Source organism: Macaca fascicularis, chromosome 2, assembly GCF_037993035.2.
Source record: "Macaca fascicularis isolate 582-1 chromosome 2, T2T-MFA8v1.1".
NCBI lineage: Eukaryota > Metazoa > Chordata > Mammalia > Primates > Cercopithecidae > Macaca > Macaca fascicularis.
Genome location: NC_088376.1, coordinates 91590127 through 91603253, shown reverse-complemented (window position 1 = coordinate 91603253; position 13127 = coordinate 91590127). Strand labels below are relative to the sequence as shown.

The following is a 13127-nucleotide window of genomic DNA, read 5'->3' as shown; positions in this document are numbered from 1 at the left end:
TTCTTAACCTTGATCCTATTTTTTAATAATTAGATGGAAGGGAAAGATTTAAATGAAGAGAAGGAAGGTGTCTAGAAGAGGAATATGTTTTTACAGTAGAAGCAAACACCAAACTGTTCACAGCTTTTATATTTGGGTTTTGCAGTTGTGGGTGATTTTTGTTTTATTCTCTATATTTTTCTCAATACTATAAAAACACTAGCAAGAACACCTACTTTTTTTGAGCACCTACCATGTACTTTATACCACAGATGCATTTTCTCATTTAGTTGTCATAACAACTAACCAAAATTGCTATTATATCTTCATTTTAAAGATAAGGAAAATGAGACTTGGAAATATTAAGAGATTCACAAAAGGGCAATGACGGAACGAGGATTTGACCCCAGGTCTGTCCAAGGGGAAAGCTGCTATTCTTAACCTCCATGCTGCATATCCCAGTGTTCTTATGAGTATGTACTATATTTTATCATCAGAGAACTATTCTTAGACATGGATGTGGATGGCAAATAATAGCTCATTTCTGATGTAAGCAGATAGCTTGTTACACAGAGTATAAACAACGATCTGCCAAAATCCCAGAAGAGCCAAGAAAATCATCAATAAATAAAATCCTTTCAGTTATGTCTTAAGATCTTTAAAATTCAAATATGTTTCAGGTTTCTCTAAAATTCATTTAAAATAGTGGGAGGAAGCAGCGTTAATTGTAGCTACGTGAAAGAAGTCTGGATTCTGCAACAGGATGAAAATTGATTATACTAAAAGTAGTCTTCTGTAATTAAATGAAAACTGTGCTGTGCACTTTAATTAGTCAGCAGTAACTCATTTTAAGTGGTAACAGTGAGTTCTGGTGTATCTCGTTAAGTGAGAGCCCAGCGTCTCTACCTCAGCCGAGGTTCTGTCAGTTTTCCACAGCAGCCTTATTTATGTATCTACTGCTCTAATTTCAAGCTGCAAGAAAGGTAATGCACCCTTTGGTAACTCAGATGTACACATTATTGAATTCTTCTCATTCTTTCATGCAGAAGACTTGTAATATGCTTTAAATTCCAAGGACTCCCACTAGATGAACATATTTGCCTTGGAAAGTATGTGTAGTCATTGGCCTCTCTTGTCACCCAGTGCGAGCCTGGGAAAGTCAGCAAACATTATAAAATTCACTTGATAGATTTGTCTTCCCTTCTACTTCAGAGAGGTTAAACCTGCATCTTTGAAAAGCTATTTAAAAAATGAATTCCCCCAAATTTCTTCCAAACTTTTTAGTATCTTATAATTCAGATTTCATTGTATTTTAAAAAGGAGAGATATTTTTTGTTTTGTTGTGTTTAAACTTATTTTTTAAAAAGCAAAGCATGCTCATCATGGAAAATTCAGAAAATAGGAAATGTATGAAGAGGCAGGAAAAACATCCTTCATTATTTCTTCATTCAAAGACACATCTCTATTAACATGCTGGCATATTTCTTCCTAGTCTTTTCTCTAGCCATTGTTATTGTACATTTGGGATCATTCTGCTTGCACAATGTGGTATTCTACTAGTATTCTACTAGAAAAAGCAATTTAAAAAGAAATTTTGAATTTTACTTCTGAGCTGAACCTGGATTCCAAGTAGCCATTCCATGTGCTTCCAGCATCACGGACATTGATTATCAAGATGCCTGCTGCCTTGTCGAGAGGAGGCCTTTGCCAAAGGGGCGGAACCTGTTTCTGTGGGAGGAATGAGAATTCTGGACATGATAAAGCAGGAGCAAGAGCTACTATTTATTTAGCAGCCTGGGATTATCACATTGAGCTGATTCTTATTCCATGAACATTTGTATCTAAAAGAAATAAGATTATAATTACCACTCAAAGCAACTCTGCAGAAGAGTTCTTGCTTCAGGGCAGCCACCACCCAGGCAGACCAGAGGTATTAAATGGTGAAGGTTAGGCTGGGAGCGGTGGCTCACGCCTGTAATCCCAGCACTTTGGGAGGCCAAGGTGGGCGGATCATGAGGACAGGAGATCCAGACCATCCTGGCTAACATGGTGAAACCCCGTCTCTACTAAAAATACAAAAAAAAATACAAAAAAAAAAAACAATTAGCCAGGTGTGGTGGCGGGCACCTGTAGTCCCAGCTACTCGGGAGGCTGAGGCAGGAGAATGACATGAACCCAGGAAGTGGAACTTACAGTGAGCCAAGATTGTGCCACTGCACTCCAGCCTGGGTGACAGAGTGAGACTCCATCTCAAAAAAAAAAAAAAAAAGTGAAGGTTACCTCAAGTCAGTGTGATGATGTATCAACAAGTCACAGGACTTCGAATCATAGACACTGAGATTTGCAATTTGTAAAGGGTATGAATTTCAGTCCCAGATTCAGGTGTTCAAGGAATACTCGTTGTTTTGTTTGTTTAAAGAAAATAAAGTGGTTTCCAAGTGTCTCTCTTGCCAGGCTGGCAGGGAACTTATTCTAGGGCATGAAATATGGAAGGCTCATGTAATGTTAGAAAACAAGGACGGGCCGGGCACGGTGGCTCACGCCTATAATCCCAGCACTTTGGGAGGCTGAGGCGGGTGGATCATGAGGTCAAGAGATCAAGACCATCCTGGCCAACATGGTGAAATCCCATCTCTACTAAAAATACAAAAATTAGCTGGGCATGGTGACATGCACCTGTAATCCCAGCTACTTGGGAGGCTGAGGCAGGAGATTCACTTGAACCTGGGAGGTGGAGGTTGCAGTGAGCCGAGATGGCACCACTGCACTCCAGCCTAGCAACAGAGTGAGACTCCGTCTCAAAAACAAAAAAAAAAAAAGAAAACAAGGACGGAGTCTCCCCCACCCGCCTCCCTGCCCCTGGCTATCATGGTGACCACTAACAGCCATCCAAGCCCAAAGTGGTTCCTTGAAATTCACTTTCTATTTCCTGGCCATGTGAGAACAGGGGTTCAAATGAGCCCCCTTGGTCACATCCTCAGTCATCCTCTCCGATATCAGGCTCATTTCCCTGGGAAATAGCTAAAAACTGAGCACCAGTCTCCTACTAATCAGAACCTGCCACCCTCCATCTCTTTCCCTACCCCCAGAAAATTCCGTCTCTTTAAAATTCTTTAAGATACTTGTTCCTTCCTCCTGCCCCTTGGGCCACCTAAAGTACTGTCTTCAGGCTTAATAAAATAGAAGTCAATCAGGGACAGCTCTCTCAGCAAAAATCTTCTTCAGTCTAGGAACACATACTTCCCTTGAAGTAAAGAAGAGCAAACAGCCTGATTCCCCTTACAGAAGATGTGTGGGAAAACTACAAGGAAACAAAAACACAAAGCAGCATTTTTCAAAAAATCATCCTGCCACATAAAAGTCCTTGAAGAGGATTCAGTCAGGTTCACACCAGGGTGCCTCATTCTTCAGCACCAGTAGACCAAATTTGCCATAAGCTGACAAGTGTGGGCTTGGAAAGCAGATGGGGTTTGGATCCTGTGAGTCCTAGCTTTGGGACTGTAACCCCCTAGACTCAGTTTTCTGCTGGCACAGTGCTTAACACAGAGTAGGATCAACTAATGTTTCGTTCTCTTGACCGTACCTGGCTGTCTTCCCAAGTCACTGCTCAGCCAGTCCCAAAGCAGTTGCTCTAATTCCTCATATGCTAGGAGCAATTCTGGGAGAGACTGCCCTTCCTAAAATGTGGCCTAGTGCCCACACATGAAACTGTATATAAGTAGTGGGTTTTTAGCTGAATTTGGCATATGTGATCCTGGTCTTTCTGATGGTAGTTATTTTCCTGCTGGAGAAAACCACAGCTAATCTACTTCAACACTCTGACACGTGAGTACCCTCCAGAAGTTCTTCAGCCACACCTATCAATTGGATGTCGCCATTTTATTCCTCCTCAGAAGCCTCTTTTATCTATTAGGGGAAAAAAAACCCAAAAACACAGATGATGTGGCATGTTCTTAAATCCATCTCCATTCATTTTTCCTGTTTCCCAGTCAGATACAGAGTTTTGGGATAAGATGCAAGCAGAATGGGAAGAAATGGCTCGGAGGAACTGGATATCTGAAAACCAAGAAGCTCAGAACCAAGTAACCATCTCAGCTAGTGAGAAGGTAACAAATTCTATTTCTATACATGCTGACTAGTTTTCTTAACCTTTTTGGATCATATTTTATAGATTAGTCAATAGCTATTTTGTCAAAAAAACACAGTAATTAAAAAGACAATTTAATGTCAATCTGACCTAGAAGAAATTCTGATGGATGAGACAATATAATTATCCAACGCGTGAAGGCAGCCAAGTTGGAATGAAATGCTCTTATTTTTATCAGTGTTCAGACAGACAGTTTGGCAGCCAACCAGAGCTTGGATCCTGACTGCTAGTTAGTTACTGAACTAGCTGACATTGAAGGTGGGTTGGAACAAGAATTGGTCTAATCTCACAATACTCTGTCAGTCAGTCATGTGAGTCCTGTTGATTTACCAAAACAACAGAAGTGATACTAGTGGCATGGCAGTGAAGTGGAGACTTGGGGCTATATTTCACAGGTGGTCATTATATAGCTAGCAAAGAAACTCTGTGGAAAAGACGCTCTCACACAACCAGGTCAAGTCCCAAGAGGATTCCTTAGAGTTACTCCCCTGATAGAAGCCAGCAAATGCACAAGTACAGTGAACAACCAGCCAAATCATTGATGAAGTCCCACTTGCTCTAGGATTTATGTGTTTAAAAAACACTTGGTGGGGTTGGGGAGAACACTGAGGAATAAATATAAATTACTTGAAAGAAAGATGTAGAATTTTCTTACCTAGAAAAAGTATATATCACAATAGCCAAGATACAGAAGCAACCTAAAGTGTCCATCAACAGACAAATGGATAAAATCAATGTGAGCCTGAACAACATGGATGGAATTGGAGGTCATTATGTTAAGTAAAATAAGCCAGCTGCAAAAAGACAGACTTCATATGTTCTCACTTGTTTGTGGGAGCTAAATTTAAAACAATTGAACTCATGGAGATGGAGAATAGAATGATAGTTACCAGAGGCTGGGAAGGGTAATGGGAAGGGGAAGGGGTGTAGGGAACTGGGGATGGTTAATGGGTACAAAAATATAGTTATATAAAATGAATAGAGTCTAGTATTCTATAACACAATTGGGTGACTACACTCAACAATAATTTACTGTACATTTTAAAATAACTAAAAGAGTATAATTGGATTGTTTATAACACAAAAAAGGATACATGCTTGAGGTGATGATATCCCATTGACCCTAATGTCACTGTTACACACATCACATATGTGTATGCCTGTATGCTTGTATCAAAATATTTCATGTACCCCATAAATACATATATCTACTAGGTACCCACAAAAATTAAAAATAAATTAATTAAAAGAATAAAAGAAAACTATATATAGATAAGTATGTATTATTATTTTGTGGTGGAGGAAGTCTCAATAATACTCAGTTCTGGATAACACTTGTGATATTTTGCTAATATATTTATTGAGCATCTACTCTTACACTAAGTACTGGGGACATGATGATGAATAATCTCCGATTTTAGTAGATCTGCAGTCTACATAGTCATTAAAATGTCTCTTTCCTCCAAATACTCTGTCCCTCAATAGGCCAGGCAATCTCATAAAATTAGAACAACCATCTCATTAAAAGTAACTGTCTTTTCCACAAGGAAATCAGAGCTAAGGGAAAAAACGGGCCATTGATTCAGATCATCAGACTCTGGACTGTAATTCGTGTCCCTGAGGTCTGCCTGAGCTCCATAGCCCCTTACTCCCAGAACCCCATACCCACACTAACCCCACATAAGCCAGTCACACCATGTGGCTTTTGATGGGGGATTTTGTCCTTCTAAGCACCTATGGAGACTGAAGGCCTCCACTTGATCCACTCTTCTTTTTTATTTTTTCATGTCATTTAATTTTTTTTATTTTTATTTTTAATTATACTTTAAGTTCTACGGTACGTGTACACAACGTGCAAGTTTGTTACACATGTATACATGTGCCATGTTGGTGTGCTGCACCCATTAACTCATCATTTACATTAGGTATATCTCCTAATGCTATCCCTCTCCCATACCTCCTCCCCACAATAGGCCCCGGTGTGTGATGTTTCCCTTCCTGTGTCCAAGTGATCTCATTGCTCAGTTCCCACCTATGAGTGAGAATATGCGGTGTTTGGTTTTCTGTTCTTGCGATAGTTTGCTGAGAATGATGGTTTCCAGCTCCATCCATGTCCCTACAAAGGAAACAAACTCATCCTTTTTTACGGCTGCATAGTATTCCATGGTGTATATGTGCCACATTTTCTTAATCCAGTCTGTCACTGAGGGACATTTGGGTTGATTCCAAGTCTTTGCTATTGTGAATAGTGCCGCAATAAACATATGTGTGCATGTGTCTTTATAGCAGCATGATTTATAATCCTTTGGTTATATACCCAGTAATGGGATGACTGGGTCAAATGGTATTTTCAGTTCTAGATCCTTGAGGAATCGCCACACTGTTTTCCACAATGGTTGAACTAGTTTACAGTCCCACCAACAGTGTAAAAGTGTTCCTATTTCTCCACATCCTCTCCAGCACCTGTTGTTTCCTGATTTTTTAATGATTGCCATTCTAACTGGTATGAGATGGTATCTCATTGTGGTTTTGATTTGCATTTCTCTGATGCCCAGTGATGATGAGCATTTTTTCATGTGTCTCTTGGCTGTATGAATGTCTTCTTTTGAGAAGTGTCTGTTCATATCCTTTGCCCACTTTTTGATGGGGTTGTTTGTTTTTTTCTTGTAAATTTGATTGAGTTCTTTATAGGTTCTGGATATTAGCCCTTTGTCAGATGAGTAGATTGCAAAAATTTTCTCCCATTCTGTAGGTTGCCTGTTCACTCTGATGGTAGTTTCTTTTGCTGTGCAGAAGCTTTTTAGTTTAATTAGATCCCATTTGTCAATTTTGGCTTTTGTTGCTGTTGCTTTTGGTGTTTTAGACATGAAGTCCTTGCCCATGCCTATGTCCTGAATGGTATTACCTAGGTTTTCTTCTAGGGTTTTTATGGTTTTAGGTCTAACATTTAAGTCTCTATTCCATCTTGAATTAATTTTCATATAAGGAGTAAGGAAAGGATCCAGTTTCAGCTTTCTACTTACAGCTAGCCAATTTTCCCAGCACCATTTATTAAATAGGGAATCCTTTCCCCATTTCTTGTTTTTCTCAGGTTTGTCAAAGATCAGATAGCTGTAGATGTGTGGTATTATTTCTGAGGGCTCTGTTCTGTTCCATTGGTCTATATCTCTGTTTTGGTACCAGTACCATGCTGTTTTGGTTACTGTAGCCTTGTAGTATAGTTTGAAGTCAGGTAGCGTGGTGCCTCCAGGTTGTTCTTTTGGCTTAGGATTGCCTTGGCAATGCAGGGTCTTTTTTGGTTCCACATGAACTTTAAAGCAGTTTTTTCCAATTCTGTGAAGAAACTCATTGGTAGCTTAATGGGGATGGCATTGAATCTATAAATTACCTTGGGCAGTATGGCCATTTTCACAATATTGATTCTTCCTATCCATGAGCATGGTATGTTCTTCCATTTGTCTGGGTCCTCTTTTATTTTACTTAGCAGTGGTTTGTAGTTCTCCTTGAAGAAGTACTTCACATCCTTTGTAAGTTGGATTCCTAGGTATTTTATTCTCTTTGAAGCAATTGTGAATGGGAGTTCATTCATGATTTGGCTCTCTGTCTGTTACTGGTGTATAAGAATGCTTGTGATTTTTGCACATTAATTTTGTATCCTGAGACTTTGCTGAAGTTGCTTATCAGCTTAAAGAGATTTTGGGCTGAGACAGTGGGGTTTTCTAAATATATAATCATGTCATCTGCAAACAGGGACAATTTTACTTCTTCTTTTCCTAACCGAATACCCTTGATTTCTTTCTCTTGCCTGATTGCCCTAGCCAGAACTTCCAACACTATGTTGAATAGGAGTGGTGAGAGAGGGCATCCCTGTCTTGTGCCAGTTTTCAAAGGGAATGCTTCCAGTTTTTGCCCATTCAGTATGATATTGGCTGTGGGCTTGTCATAAACAGCTCTTATTATTTTGAGATACGTTCCATCAATACCGAATTTATTGAGAGTTTTTAGCATGAAGGGCTGTTGAATTTTGTCAAAGGCCTTTTCTGCATCTATTGAGATAATCATGTGGTTTTTGTCTTTGGTTCTGTTTATAGACTGGATTACATTTATTGATTTGCATATGTTGAACCAGCCTTGCATCCCAGGGATGAAGCCCACTTGATCATGGTGGATAAGCTTTTTGATGTGCTGCTGGATTCAGTTTGCCAATGTTTTATTGAGGATTTTTGCATCGATGTTCATCAGGGATATTGGTCTAAAATTCTCCTTTTCTGTTGTGTCTCTGCCAGGCTTTGGTATCAGGATGATGTTGGCCTCATAAAATGAGTTAGGGAGGATTCCCTCTTTTTCTACTGATTGGAATAGTTTCAGAAGGAATGGTACCAGCTCCTCCTTGTACCTCTGGTAGAATTCGGCTGTGAATCCGTCTGGTCCTGGACTTTTTTTGGTTGGTAGGCTGTTAATTATTGCCTCAATTTCAGAGCGTGCTATAGGTCCATTCAGGGATTCAACTTCTTCCTGGTTTAGTCTTGGGAGAGTGTAAGTGTCCAGGAAATTATCCATTTATTCTAGGTTTTCTAGTTTATTTGCATAGATGTGTTTATCGTATTTTCTGATGGTAGTTTGTATTTCTGTGGGGTCGGTGGTGATATCCCCTTTATCATTTTTTATTGTGTCTATTTGATTCTTCTCTCTTTTCTTCTTTATTAGTCTTGCTAGCAGTCTATCAATTTTGTTGATCTTTTCAAAACACCAGCTCCTGGATTCATTGATTTTATGGAGGGTCTTTGTGTGTCTCTATCTCCTTCAGTTCTGCTCTGATCTTAGTTATTTCTTGCCTTCTGCTAGCTTTCGAATGTGTTTGCTCTTGCTTCTCTAGTTCTTTTAATTTTGATGTTAGGGTGTCAATTTTAGATCTTTCCTGCTTTCTCTTGTGGGCATTTAGTGCTATAAATTTCCCTCTACACACTGCTTTAAATGTGTCCCAGAGATTCTGGTATGTTGTATCTTTGTTCTCATTGGTTTCAAAGAACATCTTTATTTCTGTCTTCATTTCGTTATGTACCCAGTAGTCATTCAGGAGCAGGTTGTTCAGTTTCCATAGTTAGTTGAGCGGTTTTGATTGAGTTTCTTAGTCCTGAGTTCTAGTTTGATTGCACTGTGGTCTGAGAGACAGTTTGTTATAATTTCTGTTCTTTTACGTTTGCTGAGGAGTGCTTTACTTCCAACTATGTGGTCAATTTTGGAATAGGTGCAATGTGGTGCTGAGAAGAATGTATATTCTGTTGATTTGGGGTGGAGAGTTCTGTAGATGTCTATTAGGTCCACTTGGTTTAGAGCTGAGTTCAATTCCTGGATATCCTTGTTAACTTTCTGTCTTGTCAATCTGTCTAATGTTGACAGCGGGGTGTTAAAGTCTCCTATTATTATTGTATGGGAGTCTAAGTCTCTTTGTAAGTCTCTGAGGACTTGCTTTATGAATCTGGATGCTCCTGTATTGGGTGCATATATATTTAGGATAGTTAGCTCTTTCTGATGAATTGATCCCTTTACCATTATGTAATTGCCTTCTTTGTCTCTTGATCTTTGATGGTTTAAAGTCTGTTTTATCAGAGACTAGGATTGCAACCCCTGCTTTCTTTGTTTTCCATTTGCTTGGTAGATCTTCCTCCATCCCTTTATTTTGAGCATATGTGTGTCTCTGCATGTGAGATGGGTCTCCTGAATACAGCAAACTGATGGGTCTTGACTTTTTATCCAATTTGCCAGTCTATGTCTTTTAATTGGAACATTTAGTCCATTTACATTTAAGGTTAATATTCTTGTGTTTGAACTTGATCCTGTCATTATGATTTTAGCTGGTTATTTGGCTCATTAGTTGATGCAGTTTCTTCCTAGCATCGATGGACTTTACATTTTGGCATGTTTTTGCAACGGCTGGTACCAGTTGTTCCTTTCCATGTTTAGTGCTTCCTTCAGGATCTCTTGTAGGGCAGGCCTGATGGTGACAAAATCTCTAAGCATTTGATTGTCTGTAAAGGATTTTATTTCTCCTTCACTTATGAAACTTAGTTTGGCTGGATATGAAATTCTGGGTTGAAAATTCTTTTCTTTAAGAATGTTGAATATTGGCCGCCACTCTCTTCTGGCTTGTAGAGTTTCTGCAGAGAGATTTGCTGTTAGTCTGATGGGCTTCCCTTTGTGGGTAACCCGACCTTTCTCTCTGGCTGCCCTTAACATTTTTTCCTTCATTTCAACTTTGGTGAATCTGACAATTATGTGTCTTGGAGTTGCTCTTCTCAAAGAGTATCTTTGTGTCATTCTGTGTATTTCCTGAATTTGAATGTTGGCCTGCCTTACTAGGTTGGGGAAGTTCTCCTGGATGATATCCTGCAGAGTGTTTTCCAACTTGGTTCCATTTTCCCCATCACTATCAGGCACACCAATCAGACATAGATTTGGTCTTTTCACATAATCCAATATTTCTTGGAGGCTTTGTTCATTTCTTTTTAATCTTTTTTCTCTACACTTCTCTTCTCGCTTTATTTCATTCATTTGATCTTCAATCACTGATACTCTTTCTTCCAGTTGATCGAGTCGGTTACTGAAGCTTGTGCATTTGTCATGTAGTTCTCATGTCATGGTTTTCATCTCTATCAGTTCTTTTAAGGTCTTCTCTACATTGATTATTCTAGTTATCCATTCATCCATTCTTTTTTCAAGGTTTTTAGTTTCTTTGCACTGGTTACGTAGTTCCTCCTTTAGCTCTGAGAAGTTTGATTGACTGAAGACTTCTTCTCTCAATTCGTCAAAGTCATTCTACATCCAGCTTTGTTCCATTGCTGGTGATGAGCTGCGTTCCTTTGGAGGGGGAGATTCGCTCTGATTTTTTGAATTTCCAGCTTTTCTGCACTGCTTTTTCCCCATCTTTGTGGTTTTATCTGCCTTTGGTCTTTGATGATGGTGACATACTGATGGGATTTTGGTGTGGATGTCCTTTCTGTTTGTTAGTTTTCCTTCTAACAGTCAGGACCCTCAGCTGCAGATCTGTTGGAGTTTGCTTGAGGCCCACTCCAGACCCTGTTTGCCTGGGTATCAGCAGCAGAGACTGCAGAAGATAGAATATTGCTGAATAGTGAGTGTTGCTGTCTGATTCTTGCTCTGGAAGGTTCGTCTCAGGGGTGTACCCAGCAGTGTGAGGTGTGAGGTGTTGGTCTGCACCTAGTGGGGGATATCTCCCAGTTAGGCTACTCAGGGGTCAGGGACCCACTGGAGCAGGCAGTCTGTGTGTTCTCAGATCTCAACCTCCGTGCTGAGAGAACCACTGCTCTCTTCAAAGCTGTCAGACAGGGACTTTTACCTCTGCCGAGGTTTCTGCTGCTTTTTGTTTAGCTATGCCTTGTCCCCAGAGGTGGAGTCTACAGAGGCAGGCAGGCCTCCTTGAGCTGTGGTGGGCTCCACCCAATTCGAACTTCCCCACGGCTTTGCTTACCTACTTAAGCCTCAGCAATGGTGGGCACCCCTCCCCCAGACTCGCTGCCACCTTGCAGTTAGATCTCCAACTGCTCTGCTAGCAATGAGGAAGGCTCCATGGGCATGGGACCCTCTGGGCCAGGTGTGGGATATAATTTCCTGGTGTGCCGTTTGCTAAGACCCTTGGTAAAGCTCAGTATTAGGGTAGGAGTTACCCAGTTTTCCAGTTGTTGTGTGTCTCAATTTCCCTTGGCTAGGAAAAGGAATTCCCTTCCCCCTTGTGCTTCCCAGGTGAGGCGATGCCTCACCCTGCTTCAGCTCTCGCTGGTCGGGCTGCACCCGTGGACCAGCATCGACTGTCTGACACGCCCCAGTGAGATGAACCCGGTACTTCAGTTGAAAATGCAGAAATCACCCATCTTCTGTGTCACTCACGCTGGGAGCTGTAGGCTGGAGCTGTTCCTATTCAGCCATCTTGGGCGCCCCCCCCCACTTGATCTACTCTTAAACCTTAGTAACACCATCAACACACTAGCTTATTTGTACCTACCAAATTTAAAGGATTTTATGAAAATCTATGCAAGTAAAATTGCAACAAGTAACATCTCTCAGATACTTCAGACGAGAGTTTAAGTTGGGGCAAATTTTTTCAAAGACAATTTAGCTACACATTTCAAGGGCTTAAAAATAGCTCATAACCTTTAACCTAATAAATCCCTCTGGGAGTCTATCCTAAGGTAATAAGTAAATGCAGCAAAGATTTATGCATGAGGCTTTCACCATAGTTTTACTTATGATAACAAAAAAATTAAAATAACCTGAATGTTCATCAATAGGGGATTGAGTAAATAAATATAGCATATCCATAGGAATAATTTTAATAACATAGAGAAACCACAATATAAAACTAAGTGAGGCCTAGGCTATAAGTCTGTGTATGTAATATGTGCCTATTTGTTTAATTTATATATTCATAGAAAATACCAGTTATTTGTACACTAAGTATTCTTTAAATTTTTGCAATTAAAAAAAAGATCTTTAACTTTAAAACATGCATTCTCAACAGGAACAATATAGCCCCCAATAGGCAAAAACTGGTTCAGGGTGAAGGCAAAAAAAATTCTTAGTTATGACAATGGTTTGTAGTTCTCTAAAGGGCCGTAGTAGATAAACAGATATACAGTATGTAGGATTCATATTTTGGGGGATGGGTGGTAGCACTTAGCAAAAACATGTCTAAAGAGTATTTTTAAAATCTTGAGGGGAAATTGTTAAAACAAAAAAAAAAAACAAAAGATATCAGAAAAAAGCAAAATCAAAAATATTAGCAGTGCTCATATCTACGTTGTGACATTATAGGTAACTTTTTATATCTTTTTATATTATTTAGTATTATCTAAATTTTATACTATGAAAAAGTACTATATTCATAATAAGGAAAAGCAGAAATTTAAATTTAAAATGAAAAACTAAATAATCAAAATTAATTTAATTAAAAAATTTTTATTATGCTTTAAGTTCTGAGATACAT

At 39.5% G+C, this 13127-nt stretch overlaps 1 protein-coding gene across 31 annotated transcripts in view; it reads left to right on the top strand.

The window, feature by feature from the left end:
- PEX5L (peroxisomal biogenesis factor 5 like) overlaps nucleotides 1-13127 on the top strand; it is a 244755-nt gene that overhangs the window by 210742 nt on the left and 20886 nt on the right. For all 31 annotated transcript variants that reach the window (XM_045386587.3, XM_005546457.4, XM_065540237.2 and 28 more), the window contains one exon: nucleotides 3969-4085. In XM_045386587.3, the coding sequence (XP_045242522.2) occupies nucleotides 3969-4085 (117 nt within the window). The remainder of the gene's footprint in view (nucleotides 1-3968; nucleotides 4086-13127) is intronic.